Below are 25,288 nucleotides of genomic sequence, written 5' to 3'. Positions count from 1 at the left end.
TTGTACTCGTGTAGTAACTAGAGACTTCCCAGGCTCCAATCTGGTTTTTGTGACTGTCAGGGCAGGCTCAATATCTACTCCAACATCTAAATAAGGAGCAGGTTTTTCCTTGGCTGACTTTAAAGGAGTCTTGTGTTTTGCAGATAACTTCTAGTGGCTGGGTACTTGATGGAGTTTAGCCTGGCAAATGATTAAGAGGAGCTCCTCATGGCAATGAGTGTGTGTGAGTTCCATTGACTTCAGACAAGTGATTGGGAGTAGGATCTCTTCCGCCACAAAAATCCCAAGGATTGAGTAGGGTGGAAAGGATTTCTGCTCCTTGCTGTATCTGTTTACAAACATTCTACTTTGATGTCAAGTATCGGGGGTAGCCGTGTTAGTCTGTATCTACAAAAACAACAAGGAGTCTGGTGGCACCTTAAAGACTAACAGATTTATTTGGGCATAAGCTTTCGTGAGTAAAAACCTCACTTCTTCGGATGCATGGTTGCATCCGAAGAAGTGAGGTTTTTACTCACGAAAGCTTATGCCCAAATAAATCTGTTAGTCTTTAAGGTGCCACCAGACTCCTTGTTGTTTTTGTAGATACAGACTAACACGGCTACCCCCGATACTTGACATCAAAGTAGAATGTTTGTAAACAGATGCATGGTTGCATCCGAAGAAGTGAGGTTTTTACTCACGAAAGCTTATGCCCAAATAAATCTGTTAGTCTTTAAGGTGCCACCAGACTCCTTGTTGTTCTTCTTTGAGTATGTGTCAGTGTGGATCTACTCTGGTTGTGTATATGCCTCATGAATGTGAGATAGGAGTTTTTTGAATAGTACCGTCCATGTACACTGTCCCTCCTTGTGCTTCTGTATGAGGGCATGAACAGTGGGGCAGCCATAACGCTCCCTCAGTTTTCTTACCATCAGTGGCAGCAAGACAGTACCTGGCAAATGTGCAACCAACTAGTTCTTAGCTCAGGCTAAAGTTTTTGCGGTATCTTCCATAGTCTTCAGAACCACTTCTAATCTACTATGTTCAACAGCCATGAACTGATCCAACCTATCTGGACTGAACTCTACTGTTCAGACCCCCCTGTACCGAGCTCCTTATTGTGACAGATTTAAAACCTGCAAGCTTCAAAACCTGTCCATGCTGCTGTGCCTATTACCCCTGAGGGATGGACATAGTAGATATCTCTTCTGCCTGAGGGAATTGCGTATTCTGAGCAAATGCTTACACAGCAATCACGAGATGCAAGGTTGAAACCCCATCTTCTGGAACAATCCGTGCATGTCTCCTCAGACCCTGAGGAAATGAGTTCCAGAACCCTACTAGTGGAGAAGCCAGCATCATCGAGTGTGCCATCGAGCTGCTAGGCAGTGTCGCCTACTAGCACAGAGAAGAGGGCATCGAGGAATGTTTCAACATCAAAGTTGATCTCAGCATTAACGCTGAAGCCAAAATGGACACCTCTGGTGTTGAAGTAAGTCACAGAGAGGGCTGCTTTAAGCAGAAGCTTGAGAAGGAGCTCGATATCCTCTCATAAGAGCAAACATCAAAGCCTCTGGGGACGAGTCCACCAATCCTTGCCCAGTGTTGAGGGCTCGGGGAAGGAGCAGCTTGTGATGCAGCAAATTCCCCTGGTACCAGCGATGCAGTCCTCAGCCTTGACCCCAGCCTCATGGAGGGGATAGGACTGCAGCTGAATGTGGCCCACCAGTAGTACTGAGTCACCTGCATCTATATAGACTTTCCCACCTAGAGCACCTTACATGTTGGAACCACCCCAGGAAGGGGTTTACTTCTCCTCACGTCACCAGGACACATTCACCCCATCATCAAGTAGAAAGCCCTCTCCCTTGAGGTCCACAACCCTACAGGCTTCTCCTGCAGATCTCTATCTTGATCAGTCCACCGAGGCTGGCACTGACTGGTTGAAACCCAGCAAATCAACCATACTTCTACAGTATGCCATCGTAGCCCTACTGTGGGGGCGGAGGGAAGGAGTGACCTGCCATTGTCGGCATGGAGGAAAAGGAAGATCTCTTCCCTAGTGGCATCCCTGCCTTCGACTCCTCACTACCAGGAAGAGCCAGATGCAGGAGCATAGCAACATCAGTGCCCATCTCACACTGAAGTATTTCTGCTTCATCAACAGATGGGGTGGTATCCTTGGTACCAGTGCAAGACAACTTTAAAGCATTTCAGTAGCTCCTTGTGAGGATTACTGAAACTCTGGAGATTGAGGCATGGGTCATCCTAGACAAATTTCATAAGCTGCTAGACATCTTGTCAGCCTCTGGTCCAGCTAGGAAGGTCCTCCCTATTAGAGAGGAGCTGCTCGATCCAGACAGATCCTTGTGGTAGATATCAGCTAAAGTAACACCATGGTGAATTGAGTTGAGAAGAGGTACCAAGTACACACTTTGAGGTTTGAGTTCTGCACTCATCCCACTCAGGGCTCCTTAGTTGTACTGATCATGCAAGAGAAGTCAAGGTCAAGCAAAAGCAAGGAACCCTAACAATTTGATCTGTTTGGGAGGACGTTGTACTCCTCAGCTTTGCTATGGCTGCATGCTAACTGCCATACCGTGTTACCTTGTCCCACGTTGGAAGTCATATGTGGCTAATATGCCTCCTCACAAAGCTCCCTCGTGACAGCAGAGAGACGCTTGGACATAATTAAGGAAGGGCAGTTAGTGTCAAGATGTCTTTGCAGGTGATGATGAAAATGTTGGACACTGGCCATTCTGATGATCATGTGCTGAGCATTGTGACTCCAAGCATCGGGCATCATGAGAGAGGTGCAGGCCACGATTGAGGAGTTGCCTTTGGAGGGCTGACAGCTGTGAAGTGAGAGGACAGACAGTGCTCTATATGCACTGAAGGACTCCAAAGCTATCCTGCACTTTGGGGGTTTACACCTTGACTCATGTTACCCTTCACCTCAACTGAGACAATGCACACTTACCACCCTAAACGGACAGAATATGATGCCAAAAAGCATCTGAGATACAAACAAGAGGTGCCAGCCTCTCTTTTCCTTGGCAACACAGTTCACTACTTTGACGCATCAGCAGATTTGACAAAATGGTAGAGAGCCACATTATTCCCAGTCGAGAGCACATGACCTTCAGAAGCCACCTCACTCCATTCAACTCAGCGTGGTCTGCCCTGACATCACACAGATGGGTGTTAGAGATCATTGTCCATGGCTACTCTTCAGGGACCTTTCTCACAAGGGCTTGCTACAAGCAGAAGTGGAGTTGTTGCTTCTTCTAGGAGCTGTAGAGGAGATCACAAAAGAGTTCAAGGGAAGAGAGATTTTTACTCTCAGGATTTCCTCAATCCAAAGAAGGAAGTGACTCTTCATCACATGCTACACCTGAGAAGATTCAACAAATACATAGGCTGTCTCAGTTTCAGGATGGTAACACTCGCCTCCAGCATTCCATCATTCCATCTTTCAAAGCTCAAGACTGGTTTTTGGCTCTTGATTTACATCATGAATACTTCCACATAGCTATCCACCCTGACCATAGGAAGAACATAAGATCATGGTTGGCCCCACTGGGAATCAGTACATAGTTCTACTCTTTGGAGTCTACTCTACGCTGAGAATGTTCATGAAATACCTAGTAGTAGTGGCAGTGCATTTAAGAAGACAGGGAATCCACACCTACCCATACTTGGATGACTGCTGATCGGGGCAGGTTCAGGAAACTGACAGGCTTACAATATGTATTGTCCCTGTTCTCTTAACTAGGACTCCTTCTAAACTATGAGAAATTGTCTCTCACAGCATCACAGGCACTAGAGTTCATAGAGGCTTTAATAGAGTCCAGATTGGCAAGAACCTACCTGCCAGAGGACAACCAGTAGTAAATGACCTAAAGACAAGTCCACTGATGACAATATGTTTGTGTCTGGGACTTTTAGGTCACATGTTAACATGCACATATGCAACACCACTTGACAGAGTTCATCTAGGGACTTTACAGCTGTGACTGAGGTCCGTAGACATACCATTCAGACATCGTGTGAACAGGAGGATCACAGTGTAGCTTCAAGTTCTGTGAGACCTTGCTTGATGGTTAGACCTGGTGAACATGAGAAAAGGGACATAATTCTCAGTCCCCTCCCCAGCAATGATTCTTCTCAGGGACTCATTAAAGACGGGCTGGGGTGTCCACCAGAACAATCTGCAGATGCAAGGCACCTGGTCTTGGGACGATCTGAAACTCAGTTCCATGATGTTCCCATGTAGAGCCATCAGACTGGCCTGCATAGCATTCCTGCTCATCTGTGAAACGCCATGATGCAAATCCTGGCAGCACATCTGTGATGCAATATACAAACAAGGAAGGGGTGCTCGATTGTCCCCCTCTTTGCCAGGAAGTCATTAAACTTTGGGCATGGTGTCAACACAGAGTGACCCTTACAGTTCTATATCTTCCAGAAGTCAGCAATGACCTAGCAGCCTTCCTGAGCAGGCATAAGGTGTCCAACCACAAATGGTTGCTACAGAAAACCATTCTAAACCCAATATTACTCGTGTCATAGACTTGTTCACCACGAAGCTCAATACCAAGTATCTGAACTAGGGCTGTCGATTAATCGCAGTTAACTCACAAGATTAAAAAAATTAATCGCGATTAATTTTTTTTAGTTAATTACGAAAAAATCTTTCTTTTTATCATTTTTACAGTGCAAATATTTGTAATAAAAATAATATAAAGTGTGCACATTACGCTTTGTATTCTGTGTCGTAACTGAAATCAATATATTTGAAAATGTAGAAAAACATTCTATTGTTTAACAGTGAGAGTAAAACTGTGATTAATCGTAATTACTCTAGAAATGTCTCTTGCTTGAAGAAAAATTAGTCAAAGTAGTGGATTTATATAAAGGAAGATACTGGATCTGGCTGACATTTTAATGAGCTTTGAATTTTTAAAAAAGGGAAACTTCTTTTTTTCCAAAAAATCACATAATTCCCTCCTCCTTTTTTTAAAAAACCAATGCTAGAAGACCTATATTGGGATCTCGGCATTCCTTCAATAACAGTTGTAGAGAGAGAAAAGTACTGTTAATTCTGCTTTGGCAGAATAAAGGAATCTCTCCAACTCAACACCTGCCAGCATTATTAGAAACACAGTTTTAGAAGTAGGCTTGTTAAGGTTTTTATTGTGTTTGTTTTATTTTTCTCTTAAACAGAGCCGAGCTTTATCGGGCCTCAGGGAAGTTTGAACTACTTGATCGTATTTTACCAAAGTTGCGAGCCACTAATCACCGTGTGCTTCTCTTCTGTCAAATGACATCCCTCATGACCATTATGGAGGACTATTTTGCTTTTCGAAATTTCCTTTACCTTCGCCTTGACGGTAAGCTGAGAGAGGAAACAAAGCACAGACAATAAACTGGAAGGTGGTGTGATTCAAGGGATAGGGCACTGGACTGGGATTCAGGAGCCTTGGGTTCTCTACCTGGCTCTGCTGCCATCTTGCTGTGTGACTTTGGGCAAATCATTTCACCACTCTGTGCTTCTTTTTCTCCTTCCATTCTTTTGTTTTATATATTTGGACTGTAAGCTATAGTTTGTACAGCACCTAACACAAAAGAGCTTCAGTCTCGGCTAGTGCCTCTGCTCACTAACCTAATAATAAAATATTAAAATACTTAGTCTGTATGCAGTCAAAATACTACACTTGGAACATATTTGAGGCCATTACCAGGATGCAGTTAATCTAGTGATCCATCAGGTCTGGTCTAATTCACTGTTTTTCAGATAAGATGTAAAATGAAGGTTTGCACCATTTGTCAGAAATGAAGACCCTGTGGCAATTTTCTTATGAGTAGGGGTGTTAACTACACTGTTCTGGCCAAATTCCAATTGAAGTAATTACTTTCTACCTACTTAAATTCCCATTCCTGTTTATCCACTGGGATTACTGTATTTTTGTGACAGGTAAAGTGATACCTAGATAACTTTAACTTACAGGAGAGTTGGAAAGATTAATTAGTTAATGTCTGTGAGTGTTTTATGACCCTTGAATGAAATCTGATATAGAAATGTAATGTAGTAGTATTAAAAGAACATAAAACTAAAAATTGCCTGTTTTATCCCACTCAGGGGATGAAATGCATAATAATCAACTTAGAATTTGAAAGATGATTTCTTTGTCAACAGCATATGACAGTATTCAGGATGTTTAGAGTGATCTTCAACCTTCTGCCGCAGTAACAACCTCTGTCTCTTACTAACAAGTTGAATGTTGGCTCTTCCTTACTTCCAGTGTCAAATGTGACAATATTTAATGCAGTGTTGTAGCCATGTTGGCTCCAGGATTTAGAGAGTGGATGGGTGATGTGTAGTATCTTTTGTTCTTCTCACCATTCCAATGAATGATTACCTCACCCATTTTGTCTCTCTAATATTTAATGGGACAGTGTGTTCAGTCAAATAAAAGATAGCAATTATAGGGAAATATAATAAACAATGCCAACAATGCTCAAGTTACTTTTGGGTACTCAGATTATCAAATTTTAAGTTGATTCAAAGCTTTTCATCCCTCAGGTGGGTTAAATATTATTAATACCAAGCGCTTCTTTAGTACTTTCTATCTAATGATACATTAGTGAACATAGATTCAAGATACCCTGCAAGGTAAGGGTAAGTTGTAAGGGTAAGTTGTACAGATAGGGAAATTTAGGCACAAAAGTTGACTTACCAAAAGCATCAAAGGAAATCTGGGGCAAAGCTGGGAACAATACTCAGTTCTGTGCTTTAACTACAAGACTATCCTTTCTCTCTGCAATTGACTTCAGTTTTACCTTTGACATAATAAAACCCAACAAAATACTGTGGCCATCCAAGACAGCAGACTTAGCTGTGACATTTTACATCACCGTATATTACTTACTTTAGAATTAATCCTTCCTTATGCTAGAATGTTGCTGAAAATACATACATGTGTAAGTACCACGTAGTCCTGTCATTTTTCAGTGTGGTAGACAGCATATTAGAGAGACAAGGTGGGAAAGGTAACATCTTTTATTACACCAACTTCTGTTGGTGAAAGAGACAAGCTTTAGAGCTACACAGAACTCTTCTTCAGCTCTGGGAATGGTGCTTAAAGTGTCACAGCTAAATACGAGGCGGAACAGAAGGTTTAGTGCACACATTCTAAGGGACCTTTCAAGGTGAAGTGTCCTGTTAACACCCATGCAGTCATAGGACAAAAGAGGGGGGTTAGTGGGTTACAGACTGTTGTAATAAACCATAAATCCAGTGTCTTTATTAAGACCATGACTTTTCATGTTTAGCAAAGTTATGAATGTAATCTCCCACACTCATCTTTTGAAGATATTTTGCAGGTTTCCTCTGAGGACAAGGACTCGGAGGTAAGATATGGAGTGATCATGTTGGGAATAGTGTTCACCCATGGGTAATGGGGTGTTTTTGTCTTTTATCATTTTTCTGTGTGAGCTCATTTGAGAGCGTAGTGATTGTTTGCTTTCACCCACATAGTTATTATTGGGGCATTTTACACTGGATGAGGTATACAACATTTTGTGATAGGCACCATCCATAGCTACAACCAGCAGTCATAAGAAAAAAGTCATCTGGCCGGACACCCACAGTGGATGGACGGAACCACACACTTGATCATTACCTTGATTTGCATCGTCTGTAATCCTTAGTGAACATCACATCCATTACAATCTCTCCAGCACATACAAGACTACATATCTTAAAGAAGACTCCACACCACAATTCACCCAGGAATTTAAGGATATCATCAAGTCCTTCCCCAGACAACTCCAAGAAAAACTGTATAACCTCATCCCCCAGAAACCAACCCCAAGGATCTTCGTGTTTCCCAAGTTATGTTTCCCAAGTTAAGGGAACCCTGGCAGACCCATTACTAGGGCTCCATGTTTGTCATGGAGGTCACGGATTCTGTGACTTTGCACAACCTCTGTGACTTCTGTGGGGGCCAGTGTGACTGACCTCAGGGCCACCCAAGCAGCGGCTGGTGTGGCTGGCTCCGGAGACCACCTGAGCAGTGGTCCTGGAGTGGCCAGTGCAACTGCAGCTGATGATCCCCAGGCCATGGCTGGAATAGCCTCTTCCTCAGGCGGTCCGGGGCAGCAGTGCCCAGGTGGCTGGTGCAACCACTGCCGGCTGCCCCCCACCGCTCTCAGCAGCAGCCGCCCAGGATGCCTCCCCCAGCAGCGGCCTCTCCAGATGCCCACCCTCCCTACCCCACCCCACCCCACCCCCAGCAGCGACTCCCTTAAAATTTAGTCAGGGGTATTTATAGTAAAAGTCATAGACCAGTCACAACCTGTGAATTTTTGTGTATTGCCCGTGACCAGTCCATGACTTTTACTAAAAATACCCATAACTAAATTGTAGCCTTACTCTGTATCTGGCCACGGCATTCTTACTGAAGGAATATCTCATAGAAAGCCCTCTCAAAACACTCACCACACACAGGGCCAGCTTCCTCCAGAAACCTGGCAACATGAATAGCCTCCCTCAAAATACCGTCCTGGCCACTGTGGATGTCATCTTCCTATACACCAGCATCCCTCACAATGATAGTGTCACGGGGTACTCCCTCACCACAGGTAGCGCTTCCTTCTGGCTGCTCTGGGGAATAGCTCTCTTTCAGGTCCAAGGCCTCCCGTTGTGATCTCTCTCCCATTGTCCTCTCCCTTGCTCTGCGGCCACGATCTCACTCCAGGAGCAGCAGCTTCCTCTTTATATCTTGATCCTCCAGCCAGTTCACAGTTTCCTCTTCTGGATATAGAGTCTCACAGATCCATTTTCCAGGCACTGCCACTCTGTCAGTGGCTGGTAGGGGAACCTCGGTCCATCCACCACTCTGGGTTCCAGCCCAACGACGATGCAACATGCAACCAAGGTCTGCTCAATCCCCAACCTTGCTACTTTCTCTCTGGGATGCTTCCTACTCACCTCCCATTGGCTTTTTTCTCCACCCATCTCTTTGCAGGGTATGCCCTTCCCTCAGAGTCAGGCTCACATTGATAAATTCATCCATTTCATCCTCACGCTTAACAATTTTACATTCAACAAACACTTTGTCCATGGGAACAGCTATGGGACTAGGATGGCTCCCCAGTATACCAATCTCTTAATGCACCATCTTGAGGAGGAATTTCTGGACAAATGCACCACGAAACATATGATATACCTGACACACATTGATAATATGTTCATCCTCTGGACAGACAACTGAAACTAATTCAGATTTCCACTACAATTTCAACATCCACCACCCATCTATCAAACTCTCTCTAGAACACTCCGGCACCAGCACCAGCTTTTTGGACAATACAGTCAGCTGCAACAATGGAATCCTACAGACAGTTATATACAGGTATCCCATGGATCACCACACTTGCCTTCACAAGATCTAGTAACCACCTGAAACACACCAAAAAATCTATTATCTACAACCAAGCACTCACATTACAGAATATGCTCTGAGGAGGAAGTCTGGGATACACACCTTAACACACTTAAAACCACCTTCCCCAAACCAGAGAAGTAGATCGTACAATGGAATGGGCCATCCAAATAGCCGAAGAGAACCTGCTTTAATACAGAAATATAACCTTCTCTGGCCGTACACCCCTAGTTGTCACCTACCACCCTACACCCATATGGGGTATCATTAAACAGTTACAACTCATACCTGGTGGGGACCACATCCTGAAAGAAATCTTTCCTAAACTCCCTCTTCTGGCCTTCAAACAATCCCCCAACTTTACCAGGTTTATCATCAGAAGCAAGCTCCCCAGACCAGGACTCACCAACTTAAAACGGCAACAGACCCTGCTAGAACAACATATGCAGGACATAGAAACATATCTCCACTGCTATGATAATCAGTTCCCACCAAAACACACCTTTCAAGATCCCGGGTTCCTATACAACCTTATCACAACACACGGTGTACCTCAGCCAGTGCAATAAATTTCCCCATAACAGCTATGTGCATGAAACCAGACAATCACTACGCTCTCAAATGAACTCTCACAAAGAAATGATAAAACACACAATCACCCATGGGCAAATGCTTTCCCCAAAACTTTCCCTACAGCTGTCCTCAGACATCTCTGAGTTCTGAGTTCTCAGTCCTCATCTTCAAAGGAAAGCTCAAAACACCTCCAAAAGACGAGCCCGGGAGCTTTAGTTCATAACTTTGCTAGACACTAAAAGTCATGGTCTTAATAAAGACACTAGATATATGGCTTATTACAAGAATCTGTAACATACTAAACCACATTTTTTTTTGGTCCAATGACTGTAGGGGTGTTAATTGTCCTGTAGAATATGATTTAACTAAAGTTAAACAATCTGTTCCACCTTGTGTTTAGCTATGTGTTTAAGTACCTTTCCCAGACCTGAAGAAGAGCTCTGCATGGCTCAAAAGTGTGTTTCTTTCACCACCAGAAGTTGGTGCAAGAAAAGATATTCCCTCACTCACCTTGTCTCTGTTATTCATGTTGTTTAATAAGCTGCATTTAATACTCATTGGGTTTAAGATGACAATGTTGTTATATTCTCCAGTTTTCCTTCATTTTCAGTTTCATGGCAAAACATTCTTGCAGGCTGAAATATGGTTCAAAAGTAAATCTCATATTTCTCTCCTTCCGCCACTCTTTCTGTATCACCTTCTTCACATCCACTCTGTGTTTCTTAATGACAAATGTTTTTGGTCAACAGTGTGTGACTTTACAAGGGACAGATTTTCTCCTCTTCATATGTGTGTATTGGATAACTAAAAATCTCCTTCTTTCTCTTTGGTTTCAAGCAATGTATAAAGAGTGTGGTGGAGGGAGGACAGCTAAACATATATGATTTTATATATGTATATTTATGTTTATCATAGCCATGAAACACTGGCTGATTGGTTGAAGCTTCCTTTTGAAATGTATAATATAGTTAAATTCACTGTTCATTTGTGGAAACCTTTGTCCAGCATCCTAACACTTAGACAGTTGGCCAAAGCGCACGTGTGCAGTAATGAGTCTACACAATCTGAAGTGCAGATAGGATGTCTGAGGACAAGTGAAGTGGTTTGCCTCCCACATGCTTCCTCATCAACTTGTGTCTTTTGCGGATTACTTCTGAACAAGATCTGTGTCATGGGATTTCTTTGCATATCTTTTCAGGTACAACAAAATCAGAGGATCGGGCTGCTCTGCTGAAAAAGTTCAATGAGCCTGGGTCACAGTACTTTATCTTCTTGTTGAGCACAAGAGCAGGAGGCTTGGGCCTGAATCTTCAAGCTGCTGACACTGTCATTATCTTTGACAGTGATTGGAATCCTCACCAGGTTATTTTTATTTACTTATCAATGATGCAGTGTACAAAGAGAATTGGAAATGCTTTGGGGGCTTCCTGATTTAATTTGGGAAATTTTATAGTGAAAAAAATTTGGCTCTGTACCTCCAAGTGCCACTTTGTAGAGAATAAGTCACCAAACAACTACTTGTAAATAGTGATTTGTTTTAAAGCAGTAAAGTGATATGGGTTTTTCCATCTGCCAGGGAGCCCCCCGCCCTGCCATGACAGAGCTCTGTGGATTCTGTCTCCTACTCCCACAGTGTAGCTATCCTCATCCTCTTAGTCAGGGAGCTAGTAAATTGCTCCCTTTGGAGCATATGAATCCTGATCTTTTAAACAGCTAGAAGTGTGGCAGTAGAGTGAGTACAAGGCATTCCCTCTCTCAAGAGGCTAATTGCAATACTTCCACAGCAATTTTGCAGTTTCATAATAAGGGTGGTGTAAAAGAGTCCTCCTACGTTTTCCTCCCAGATGGCGGGAGACTCTGATCATGCCCAGTTATTTACAGGCCCCAGTTCCTTATTTCTTGCAAGGGAGACCCTTCCCTTTGTGGACCTTCTTAAGTCCCTTCTCATAGGGGATCAAAAGGAAAGTTAAATGTCCAGCACACCAGAGAATAACTTCTTCCTAGAGCCCCTCAAAGAGGAAAAAAGGCCAGCAGTACCTTCTTATTTCAAGGGCCATCTGCATAGCGGTTTTTGAGAAGTCATTCTGGCTGGGCTGCTGAATCGGGCTCACTCTGTCAGGCTTTCCTTGGGAGTTCACCGCACTCCCCGTAGGGTTGGGGTGGAGATCTCCTTCTGGATGGGAGTTTCCCCATGGCTCCAGGAGTAGCTCCAGCAGTCTCCTGCTCAGGCTGATCTCTCTCCCCTGTTGACTGCAGTTTCCTCCTTTTTAATGTCCGCCTCCCTACCATACATGATTGATGGGAGCAGAGCAGTGGAACTAGCCCTGCACACAGGGCCTATCTGGCACCTTCCTCATCAGCGTGGGGTTTATACACCCTGTCACAGGTAGCCATAGTAACTAGAGATGGGTAGTAGTGAGTACAGATAGAGGATGTTCCAACTAATACCTCATGCTAGCCAAAAAAGCAAGTAGAAGCAAGTGTGTTCTGTGCTTTTCTCTTTAATGTGAGACATTTTTTAAAAGTAGAGGTTGTATATGAATGGAATCGCAAGCCTATATTTATACTTTTATAGCATGTACAGTTAGCTAGTGCCCCATGCAGAACTAAGTGGAGGGATTCCTTGAGAGAGGCTGAAAAGATTTTGTTTATTTAAAACTTTAAAACAGCACTGTCACAAATGCACAAAGATCAGGATGATCAGAGACCTCAAGATCCTGAACAGGAACTTGGAACAATTCACAGCTTGTGTGTGTTGGTTTGGAGAAGGGGTCTCAAACTCAATTTACCTTAGGGCCAGTGCCAGTCCTCATATCCTCCCAGCGGGCCAATAATGTCACTGAAGATGGTGTTCAGAAAAGAAAACGTTTATATTATATTTTTTATTTCAAATTTCTTAGAAATAATAAAACTGTCATACAACTTTATACAATTCTTTGCCTGCCAAAGAGTTTTTAGTGTTTGCCAGACATCTGGCAACACTTCCGTTCTGTCAGTTTGTTGATGTTTGGCCTCAGTGACTGAGCAGTTGGAACCTTCAGGATTGCAGCCAGGTGTATATCAGATAGTTGTGTTCGGTGTTTTGACCTGTTTGTATTCATTGTGGAAAAAAGTGAGGCTGCCTCCTTGGCTGACTCTGCCCAGCGACTAGTGTCTCTGTCCCTCTCCCCCACCCAATGGGAGCTGCGGGGGGCGGCACCTGCAGCAGACATTGCCAGCAGCATGTCTGCATGCTAGGGTGAACAGACAGCAAGTGTGAAAAATCGGGACAGGAGTGGGGGGTAATAGGTGCCTATATAAGACAAATACCCAAATATCAGGACTGTGCCTATAAAATCGGGACATCTGGTCACCCTATTGCATTCGTCTCTCCTCCGCAGACTGCACTGGGGTGGTTCTCGAGCTGCACATGGCCCGCGGGCTGGGACTTTGGGACCCCGGTTTGGGGTTTCTGAAAGCAACGCAAAATGTACTGTACTCTGGTTTCACATTTCCATTGGGTTAGTTGTGTGACATTTATAGTATAGATCACTGTATGTGCAGCACCCAGGTAGCAATATGCACAAACCATAAATATTATTTTGCTGGAGTGCCAAGTAAACAAACTACTAAACTGTGAAGTAGCATTCAATTTCTGTTTTTCTCTTGGGGATGGAAGCAATATGTTAACTTTAATGAGGCATGTGCTAAAAGGAAGATACTAATAATATTTGTTTGAGATCCCCAGTCTGTAAATGAATTACATGAATGTGTTCATACTGTGACTTTATGTTCACTTTTATCCACAGCTGGCTGCAAATATGCCTTTAATTCAAAACATTCTATTAATTTTAAAGTGCCCAGAGCAAAAAAATGCCTAGGCAGGGCTTTGTGATTGCAATCCCAAACATCTGGATTGAAACAGGCTGGTTTTAAAAAAAACTTTTAATCCTTATTTTAAGAGGCCTAGCTCATGTAAAAAAACACTACATTGTGGGTATGTCTATACTTACGCGCTGGTTCGGCGGCAGGCAATCGAACTTCTGGGTTCGATTTATCGCGTCTTGTCTGGACACGATAAATCGAACCCGGAAGTGCTCGTTGTCGACTCCGGTAATCCTGCTCGGCAAGAGGAGTACGCGGAGTCGACGGGGGAGCCTGCCTGCCGCGTCTGGACCGCGGTAAGTTCGAACCAAGGTACATCGACTTCAGCTACGTTATTCACGTAGCTGAAGTTGCGTACCTTAGTTCAAATTGGGGGGTTAGTGTAGACCAGGCCTGTGATAGTACAATGCTTGCACTTTTAGATTAACTGCCCTCCATTAGTACTATTTGTATCTGACTCCGTTGTAGTAAGATTATGACTTCTGGAAAGCTGATAGGATTGCAGTATCTTAATAGAATTCTAAATAAATAAAATTAACCTCAATCCTTGACCTGCTGTATTCTCTCGGGGACTGGGACTAGTGAGTAGAGCTGCCAATCAAAAGGCTACTTTAGTTTTTAGTAGACATTTGTCAGCATCTCTTATTTGAGACCATGAAATTCATGTCACTTGAATCCAAATTTAGACAATTTGAACCCACATTTCCAAAGGCAAAAGATTGGTGGCCTAAGCCACTGCAGTACTTCAGTCATCATTGTGTTCGTTTACTAGTGCCCATATTATTGTGTCAGCAATATTCTCTCTCTAAGATATAACATTCCTGCCTGGATTTCACTCTCTCACCCTTCTGCCCTCATATTTGCACCCAAAATTTGGGGCAGGTAGAGCGTTGTTCAGTTCAGGATTTTGGTTCAGACCCATTTCTACTAATGTATTTTATTCTCATAGACATTTTTAAAGATAATAGTTTTCTCTGACCAGACAGCTGGTTTGCATAGCAGACAGAGGCATTGTATATAACGCAGTGTATTTTTCTCAAACAGGATTTGCAGGCACAAGACAGAGCTCACCGAATTGGTCAGCAGAATGAGGTTCGAGTTCTGAGGCTGTGCACTGTAAACAGTGTGGAGGAGAAGATACTTGCTGCTGCCAAGTATAAACTGAATGTAGATCAGAAAGTCATTCAGGCCGGCATGTTCGATCAAAAATCTTCAAGCCATGAACGGAGGGCTTTTCTACAGGCTATATTGGAACATGAGGAAGAAAATGAGGTACTGTACTTGGAATATTGTTTAAGTGCTCAAAAAAGAGGAGAGGTTGTTGTCAAAGTAAATTGGCTAGAATATAAGAATATGAGGCATATTTAAAGAAACCAGGCCCAGTTTGCAAATTTGGCTTCCAAGTACTGCATTTGGGTGGTCAAATTATCACCTGGGTACCTATAATGCTAATCAGAGCACCTCAATTCAGAATTAGATTGTAACTTACATTCCTTCCCCTCCTTCATGAAGATAGGGAAGTAGACATCCTATAACAACAGGCTACGCTTTTCAAATGTAGGTGTCTAAGGTGAGGCTCTTAAATCCATAGTTAAGTGCCTAAATAGCCTAATTTTTAAAAGTGCTGAGAACCCAGCAGCTTTGCATGTTCATGAATACAGGACCCTGCCTCTGCCCATAGCTGCTTCTGTCTTCTATGTTCCTGAACAGAAGTAACAAACCCTACCTTCATGTGTTCCCAGGGTGAGCCAGCAGAATAGCTCTCCTCCTTTCTGCAGGGCACTAGAGTGTAATACCGTGTCACATAGAAACTTCGATATTCCAGAGCATTTTGTAAATTTCCTTGTCAGCATTACCTCCACAAGGGCCCATGGGTTGCTGCAAAAAGCTTACAGAACTTTACTTTTATTTGATAGAAGTGTAATAGTAAATTAGAAGAAAGTTGCCTCTGCCCCCACCCCCTTTTGAATTGTGGCAACAGAGTGGAGGAAACCTTATTCCGCCCTTCCTTTTAAGTAGGTTAGTAACCACTGCACACACTAACAGAACTCTGTACAAATACTAGATCCGTGACACTTTTTCCAATAATTCCATTCTGCAGTGACTTCTTCACCACCAAAAAACAATAACAACCTCCTACATGGTCAGAGACTGTAGGGCTCTAAAAGCCTAAACTGTCCCTTTAAATATTCTTACTAGCTTCTGAATATGGGTTGTACTTGAGTAAAGAGCATCTCCTATAGTCTTTGCTTTCATTAACATGCAAGTATGGTTCTCCAGGAGGCTTCATGATTTCTCAAAGGTCAGGGAAATTACTTCTTGAATAATTATACTTTGTTTAATAAACTGTTATCAATGGTATATACCACTTAGAAAAAGCTAGTATGTCATTAAGCGGGAGTGGTTTTTTTGTGTGGGTTGTCAACAAACTGATTACATAACAGATGTGAAAGGGGTTGCACACAATGACGTTGTTTTGATAATAATCCTTTGTTTTCTTTTTTAACTCAACAGTGCAATTATAGTTCAGTTTAACTCACAGTGAAGTAACAATATAGTAGTCACCCAGTCAATAGCATCCACCAAAGAAGCTAAAACTAATATGAGTAGAATAGATTGAAATCAATAGAAATCTTATAGTAGGGGTTTGGGTTTGGCTGCATAGCTGGCGTTCAGGGTTCCTGGATATGCTTCCTTTGACAGATGACCCTTGGAGCAACCACTTAAATAAAAGTCTCCCTCTTATTCATTAAGCACAGTTGTGCACATCTTTGTTCTAGGTTTGCTTGCAGTATCTCTGAGTCATTTTTTTAAAATAACTAATTAATACTAGAAAATGACCGTCAACAATTAATATCTTATTTTAAAAATGATCTACCTAATATGTTATTGTGTGAAGATACTATATATCATCTATGCTTGCTACGCTTATTTCCTTTTACTAACAGAAAATTATTCTAGTAACTAGTAATCCACCACTGTGCAGGTTACTGTCCATAAAGAGTCTGATTCTAAAGTCCTTATTAATTCTGAAATTTGAGAGAAAAGTCAGTAGGAGTTTTGTGTGTGTGCGTTAGCTTTTTAACCATCCCACAATACATACATTTTCTCATTATGATAACCTCTCGCATGTCATGTAACAGCAACGATTAACGCGTTACCTGCAACTGTTTTTAATATTACTCAAAAAGCAGGTAAGCTTAATAGTAAAATTGAGGTTTGTAAAGTACTGTGGTAGGAAACCAGGTCTCACAGCACGGAGGCTAGAACTTCTTGGGCTCTGCTTATGTTGGGTTATAGACAGTATCGTGAGATGAGTAAAGTCAGTCTTGCTTGAGGTTGTATTCAGTTTCAAACTTTACTGGCATGTAATTTACTGTTTGAACCAATTGATCTAAAGCCAAAAGAGAGATGAAATTGTAAAGAAGTTCATTCACAAGACTATGCTTGGCTAGGTTATAGTTTTGATGGATTTTTTTAAATAATCTAGTTTATTGATGATGTAGTTATAGATATGAAGATTGCAAATATGTTTCTAGAGTATTTTGTTGTGTTGTCTATAATCTCTAGCACATAACTGGGTAACCTAAAATCTTTATCAGAATTGCTCATTGAGAACTCATGCCAAAGACTTCCCTCAAGTGAATTTTGTAAGATTATCCAACCTTCCCCTTTCTTAGGCTTTTTCTTGCTGCCTATGAATAAAAATTAAAGGGATAAAAATTGAATTGTAATTTCAGTTGAAATTATTTTTGTGGTGGATGGGTCCAACCTAGTAATCTCACAAAATATTGTTTGGGCCCAGCACAATATCATTATGTTACGATGTTGCTTATGCAATGAGTTTGTCTTGCAGGATAAACTTTTAAAGGCCACAACCGTAGGAGGAAGGAGGCTAGAAAACAGTCATGTTCCGTTAAATAACTGCTGTACAGTTGCCCATACAGATTTAAACCTAATGTGACTGTAGCCAAACATCTGATACATATGGGGGCATATCCTCAGCTGGTGTCATAACTTCATTAGCTTCAATACAGCTATGACAATTTATACCAGCTGAGCATCTGCCTCAGGGACTATTTTTTTGCAGACTTACCTCCACATGTTCTTTTTGTTTTGTTTTGTTCTAAATTATTCTTCCTTTTCTGTAAAGAAGTTCTGCTTGGTTCTGATTTTATTAATAATCACTTTGACCAGGGAACCTGCAGCTGTTAGGCATTAGAACTAAAAGAGTGAGGTACACACCAGCTGCCCGGTCCCTCAGGGTTAAGAGTCTGGCACATAAACAGAAATCTTAGACAAATGCAGTTAGCGTGCATAGACACTGTAAAATGTGTCAGCAAGCTTCATGGAAGCTTTAGAAAAAGAATTGAATAAGAAGTAGTTACCTGAGTCAATAATGAAGATACGTACTTGTTTTAATTGAATGAATAGTTCAGATCAATTCATAATAAAGAAGGTGGAGTGGGGAGCAGAACAGTAAATTGTCTTTCCCTGTATTAACATAATTAAGAAGGAAAATGATAATCTGATGTAACAAAGTATAGTCTGGCCCCTGTGAAGAATAAGAGGGTCAGGACTAATCCATCCTATTCCATGACATGGCCCCTGTAAGGAATAGGTGTTAAGGGAGCAATAGACAAGCTGTTGAATGGTGGCTAGGTGGTGATCAGGGAGCTACCTCCTGGACATGATAAAACCCCAGCTGTTAGTTGACTCTGGGGGAGAGAGAAGAGCAGCTCCAGGAGAGCTGGAACCTGCGTACTGTGAGCTGGGGAAGCTGGCTTGAAACATTGTACAGCCCCAGAAGGGAGGGCTGTGGAATATCTTAATGAGGGAGGAGGGTTTGGGCCCCAGGGGCTAAAGGAAGCTGTATATTTATAAAGTCTCAGTGAATGGGACCCTAGGAAGGGAAATACTAGTTTAAACGCTTTTGGCTTTGAACAAGTAATTTGGGAAAAGCAGGAGGAGACTGAGGTTGGCATGCCTGCAGGGCTATGCTGTGCTATGAGAAGACATGCTCTCTGGATGCCGTCCTGCCACACTGTTACTGTAATATCTGGAAAATGTACAGGGAATGGATGTTTTAATAAGAGCGCAAACTACAGTCCAATACTTAACAGTAGTGGTTGTGTAAGTACTTAGAACAGTGGTTTTCAACCTGTGGTCAGCGGACCCCTGTGGGTCTGCAGACTGTCTCTAAGGTGTCTGTGAAAGGTGACTTTTATGAAAATAAAGTTTCAGATCCCAGAAAAGACATTCCATTTTTCTAATCAATCAAAAGTATGTGAATACCCCCACCTACAGGTCAAAACCCAGAAGTGTTGTCATTACCATAGAAGCCCACCGTTTAGTGCTCTTTCTCATGCTGCGTCAAACACTATGCAAAGCATGCGCAACATTTATAATTAAATTCTGTCGAGTCAGTTTTCAGTCTAAGTCTTCTATGGTAGCGGCTGTGGACCACAGGTTGAATTTCCAAAGGGTCTGCACCTCCAGCTGAAATTTCTTTAGGGGTCCACAAATGAAAAAAGATTGAAAACCACTGATTTAGAAAATAACATTTGGGTAGGACATCGACTTTAACTGTTTCTCCTTTTAGCCTCGTACTGAATGTTTCCTTATGAGTACAAATCTCAGACCCCTCCCCAAAGTCAATACCGTGGCATAACGAATTGGCATACGTCATAACAAATGTTAAACTTCCTGCATTTCTCGGCCAGTGTATAATAATCTTTTAAAATATTGATCTTAACTGTATTTAATCAAATTTTCACAAGAACCATTCCCAAAATGCTACCATAAAAATATATTGAGTGAACATAAGGTTGTATCATTAAACACTCAAAAGTCGGGAAATGCTGAAGTTTATGTACACAACTTAAACTCTGCCACTTGTGCATATTCACTTAAGTACAGACCTGAATTATATGATCACACACTGTTTCTCAAAATTTACTACATATATTCATATAACAACTTCCATGGTCTGAAATATATTAAACTCAGTGGCACTCCTCCCATGCATAAAATTACACACAGTGTTGGCAAGACTGGGGCCTAGCTGAGTAGTCTGGGAATTCCTAGAAACAGGTCAATGAAAATCTTATCCTTGGAAAACTTCCACCAAAATGTAGCATATGTTGTTTAAGTACCATGTACTGTATACTTCTCTTATAAATCACTTTCTGTCATACTAAGAATCTACTTGAACCATCTTGTAGTTCTGTATATCTATGGACGTTGGGGGGGAGAGGGAAGAGGGAGGACTACAATAAAATTAAACAAAACTTTGAGAAATAGTATGTCATTGTAGAATTCAAAACTATTGTAATGTATACACATGGAAGCAGAGTTAAGGTTTGTCTTTGATCGATCCAGAGTTTTTGAGTGCTTAATTATGCAACTTTATAGTTCTCTTAACGTAGGGCTTTGTTTGTGTTTATGGTTGGATTTTTTGTTTTGTGATTTTTTTTTTCCCCAACTCTCAAACCTCTCCTCTCTCCCCCTTCCTCCGCCACCTAAATTGCTCAGACTTTCCACTAACAGTTCCCTTTGTGCAGAGAATAAGCGTGGAGAACTGACCAAAAGATGAAAGTTTTGGAAAGTTATGAGTGATTGAAACTGAGGTGAGAATGGAAGCTACTGGGCAACATGCACTGCACTGGTCACCATATCTCCCATTGTAACTACCTGGAAACATTTAATTAAAAAAAGACAGTCTATTTCCTATTTCAGCTGAGACTACCCAAAAAAAAAGAGAAAAGACTTCTGTAGATGATAGTTAACACCAGAACCGTTTTGTCTTGCAGATATGGATTTGAAGACGTAATAAAATGCAAATATAGAGCAATTTCTTAATGTATATGAGTGACCTAATTCATATTCCCAGAACTAAGCACACTTAGCATCTATATGTGGGATCCTTTCTCAGTTGCAGCAGTAGCACTGTGCTTCATGTGTGTGGTAATTTTCTATTAATGGTATCCCTAAATTTACTGCCACAACTACTTTGTATTTTAATTGCCCCTTCACTTCTGTGGTCCTATTCAGTACAGTGTAGGGCTCACATCACTGTTGATTTAAAGAAGATAAATTTGAGGGATGTGGATATATTATGGAAGAAGGGATGCATTTATTGCATCTTAATGCTTCCTTGCTTATGGAGGCAGTTTCCATGGGCAGTGGTGCTTTTAGGTTCCTATTTTGTGCCTAGAACAGGGGTCGTCAACCTTCGGCATGCGGCCCAACAGGGTAATCCGCTGGCGGGCCGTGAGACATTTTGTTTACGTTGACCATCTGCAGGCACGCGCCCCGCCCCCACACACACAGCTCCCAGTGTCTGAAGTTCACCGTTCCCGGCCAGTGGGAGCTGCAGGAAGTGTCTTAAAGCTGTTTAAGGAAACAGATCAGATTCAAACAGTATTTCATAGCTTCATTTTCCAATCTGTGACATTGTAGGCGAAACTAACGTTCAATACAAGTGTATTTATCTGTGCTAGTGTCCTTGTTCTGGATGTTGCAGATGGAAACTGTGACTGGAAGGGTTGTTGCTAAATGCACAATTTTTGATAGCAATGCCATTGGATTAAATACTGGCATTTCCAAGGTCCGTGAAGGAAATTGGACCTGCTTCCTGTTGAAGGAACTATGCAGTTGTTACCAGCTCAGCCATGAAAGTGCATAAGGTGTAAACATAGAGTTTTATATTTTTAAACATACCACTTTTGAAAGCCACCATGTTAAAAGCTCTTGAGAACGACGCCCTTTCTTTGGAGAACAGGTATAGCAGGGGCAGTGCAAGCTTTGTTGACAGTGCTCTGCGAATGTTCTTCCAGTTTGACTCTGAGGAGCCATCTTCATCTATAAGAGGGTAGTTTGGGCTCCAAGCCTGTTCAGTCTGTGGCCTCTCCTCTGAGACTACTATTAAGGTTGCCGGTTCTGATGTGGAGACTTGTCAGCCAGTAAGTGGACTTAGAACACCAACACCTTTCACAACAATAAATATTCTCAGAGAGAGAACTGAGCACTGAAGAGCCTGATCATGCTGAAAGTGAGTGTTGTGACTGTACAGAAGTAGAACATGTTGAATGGAATACTAGATTCTAGATTTTACCAGTGAACAGTGTTTAGGTTTTGTGTGTGTGTGTGTGTTTCTATAAAGGAACTTCTTTGTCAAGTATCAGAAGGCAAAACTTGAAGTTAGAACTTGTGATGGAGCATTGGATTAAAGAAATAAAGCTTGGCCAGTTCCTTTTTCTGTGATTAGCAATACCGTTGTGTTAGGATTCTCCTCCTTCAGCCTTGCTAAGGCAGCAAAGAGAGCATGGGAGAGTAGTGGCATCTCTGGGGAGTCCATGAAGAGAATATTGTACATTAGCAAAAGGGAAATATGTACATTAACTGAAAAAATGAACTGATAACAAGCTGTGCTTGTGACCCAGGAAAACCACAAACCAAAATTTCCTGGTTGCACGTTTGCTCATTTCTTCATACTACACTTATGAAGATGGTAATAAGTCCCACTTGCGTCTTTGATGAAGTCAAGCCTCTGTTTCCTCAGAGTAGCCTATCAGCTAGAGGCTTTCAGTTTTAGTTTTAATTTGAGTGTTTCCCATGTGTCATCCTTGGGGAGAAGGAAGGTCACGGCAGCACTGACCTAGTAAGAACGGATGCGTCAGAACTGCCACTGCTTTGCATGTCCATAAATCTTTTTCTCTCTGTCACTAGGAAGAAGATGAAGTTCCTGATGATGAGACTCTGAATCAGATGATTGCACGACGTGAAGAGGAATTTGATCTCTTCATGGTAAGGGAACTCTGACAATAAGTAGTACAGCTTCTTCCGTAGTCCTTTCCTGTTAACACTTGGTTGCTAGAGCTGCTACTCTCTTGGGATTCAAACTATAGAATGGTATTGAGAGAGAGGGAGGAGCATTTACTTATTTTGCTTCTTATTTGAAAGAGAATGTAATCTCCATTGAAAAGGGAGCGGCTTCACTGGATGACTAAAAAGGGGTAAGTCCTGAAGAGTGGTAAGGTGAAGTAGTGTCCATTGCATTCTAACTCACACACTATAGGGGAAAGAGGATTCAGAGTTGCCTTGGCAGAACTCAGACAGTGCATATCAGCTGGTCACTATTTCTGGCTCTGATTTTTTGACACTATTCATTTTTAAATGGCTCTACTCTACTGGGTTTCTGCTAGGGGCAAATACAATAGTTTAACCAGTGGTATGTTAGGAGCTTATGGTGGTGCTCTTTGCTTCTGTAATTGGTTGGGGTTGCCACAGGGTGATGTCAAGGGTCCAGTTTGCCTTGTCTGCACTGAGAAAGTTTAGCAATTCTTTAAACAGGACTAGATAATACAGAGGTACAAATGCCAGCATCTGGTCTATATTAGCACTTCCATCATTGTTAGTAGCAGGGAAGTTGTGCTGCTGGGAGAATTGCTAAGAAGTCTGCCTAAGCACAGCTATTGGATTTTCCATTTTGTGAGCATCCAAGGCAGGGATTGCTGAAGGGAGCCTTCACACAGAAGGGCCTGTCACAATCCCAGATCCTGTGTTCATGCAACCCCTGGAGCACACACCCAAAAGGGGGAAGTGTGGAGGTGGAATCATTGCATTCTGCCCCTCCTGTACTGGGGGAGCGAGCAGGTCACTGCATTTTCTAAGATGTTGACAGACAGAAAGACACATATCCAGAAAGCTGGGAGGGACTGTAGTAGCTTGAGAGACAATCCCTGGGGTAGTACAGCTGCACACCACATCTTGCTCAGGGATGTGCCTTAAAGCACTGTACACAAGTGTGAATTGTCACTTGTACCAAACTTCAGATGGCAGAGGCAACATTTCCCCCATGTGGCAATGTCATATTGCTATTAAACTGCCAGCCCAGCCCTGCTATGCTCTACTGAACGTTGCCAGAGAAGCATTTAAGACTTGAAAGAAGTGATATATGTGAGAATGGGTCTGTTCAGGAGTTCTCTATCATTTAAACATTCCCATAATAGGAGTCAGGTGTGAAGAGTTTGGCAGGCCAGGAACCAAGAGGAGAATGTTTGATTTGCCAGCACTGCTAGTCAAGTGTATAGTGACATACCATGGTAGTAAACTAAATGGCTCCTTCCCGCTCTCCATCACAGATACACATTTTTGTATACCTGGTGCAATTTCCTGCTGCTCCTGTTGTGTTCAAGCTGAGTAGTTGACTTTACAAGATATATGGTGATTGATGTGGGTGCTGCTGTATCAGAGATAAAGACTGAAATTTAAATATCTATTTTTCACTGTGCAACACAAGCAGATTTGTTTTCTGAAACAGCTTCTTAATTCCAGCAGCCCAGAAGGAAGGAGCCAGAATGCAGGTTGAACCTCATTGTTGAATTCATGGCTAACTTCAACAAGGTTTTGAAGCTTTTTCTATTTGGATTAAGTTTGAGCATTATCACAAAACAACCAAAAAGGAGGGGATCAGGAGTCATGACAGTTTTGCCATTGTTTGTGCTTAAATCATACTATCTATATTAATGCACTTAAAAATCTCTAAAGGAAAGTAGGGTGGAAAGTAGGATTTAAATCGAGGCTATTTAAATCACCAAATGAAAAGCCTCGATTTAAATCATCAATTTTAATCAACTTTTCCACTTCACTTACTTTCTAAAGAAAGGTACATTCTCATTGGTTAATATAACCATGAAAATGTGTTAATTTACAGCTAATCATAGCCTCCATCAGTTACCTCGGTACCGCTGCCAACTTCAGGGTTGACACAACTTCCAACTCCGGAAACGACGGAGGCATACTCGGTGCCGCTGGTACTGTGTCCACCATCAGCAGCAGCTCCTTGGTCATTCTGGGCTATGAATGAGTCAGACCAGTTGCTCTCACACTTAGGGTTGGCTCCACTTTTATCCCCTGAAGACCAGGACTCTTTGGTGTTCAGAATGGAACCTTCCTCTCGCTCTCCATCATCTGACCTGCATCAGGGGCCGTTCATGGAGAACTATGGGTACTAGGATTGGTGCTTGTCTCACGCTCAGGCTGAGGGGCCCTTGCCTAGCACCTACTGGCCACCTATGCCCTATCCATGCCAGTAGCCTCCATGGAATGTGTGGGATGCTCCTCAGTTGCAGAAGTTCCACTCCTCATCTCGCTTGAAGGTGAGATCACCGACCAGGTCTGTGGCAGTGACCGTCAATTTGGCACTGGCCCAGGCACCGGTGAGCCTTTACCTCGTGGAGCCACCAGAGTCATTCCATACAAGTCCATCAGTCCTGGAGCATGATCCGGCTCTGGCGGAGTTAACCACTTCATCTTTGTTCCCAGACGATTCAGTAGTGCCTGCCTCTTCCTCCCCTTTGGTACTGGAGGATTTCAAGGCGTACCAGGACCTTTTGCAATGTGTGGCTGCTTCCCTG

General features: G+C 42.4%; 1 protein-coding gene across 5 annotated transcripts in view; it reads left to right on the top strand.

Annotated features, from left to right (window-relative positions):
* The window catches only part of SMARCA2 (SWI/SNF related, matrix associated, actin dependent regulator of chromatin, subfamily a, member 2), a 177,816-nt gene that overhangs the window by 88,386 nt on the left and 64,142 nt on the right, over positions 1–25,288 (top strand). For all 5 annotated transcript variants that reach the window (XM_034774956.1, XM_034774955.1, XM_034774954.1 and 2 more), the window contains 4 exons: positions 5,209–5,375; positions 11,203–11,366; positions 14,913–15,140; positions 22,599–22,676. In XM_034774956.1, the coding sequence (XP_034630847.1) occupies positions 5,209–5,375; positions 11,203–11,366; positions 14,913–15,140; positions 22,599–22,676 (637 nt within the window). The remainder of the gene's footprint in view (positions 1–5,208; positions 5,376–11,202; positions 11,367–14,912; positions 15,141–22,598; positions 22,677–25,288) is intronic.

This window comes from Trachemys scripta, chromosome 6, assembly GCF_013100865.1.
Source record: "Trachemys scripta elegans isolate TJP31775 chromosome 6, CAS_Tse_1.0, whole genome shotgun sequence".
Classification (NCBI taxonomy): domain Eukaryota; kingdom Metazoa; phylum Chordata; order Testudines; family Emydidae; genus Trachemys; species Trachemys scripta.
Note: the sequence above shows the minus strand (reverse complement) of the source record. Positions and strands in the feature narration are given on the sequence as shown.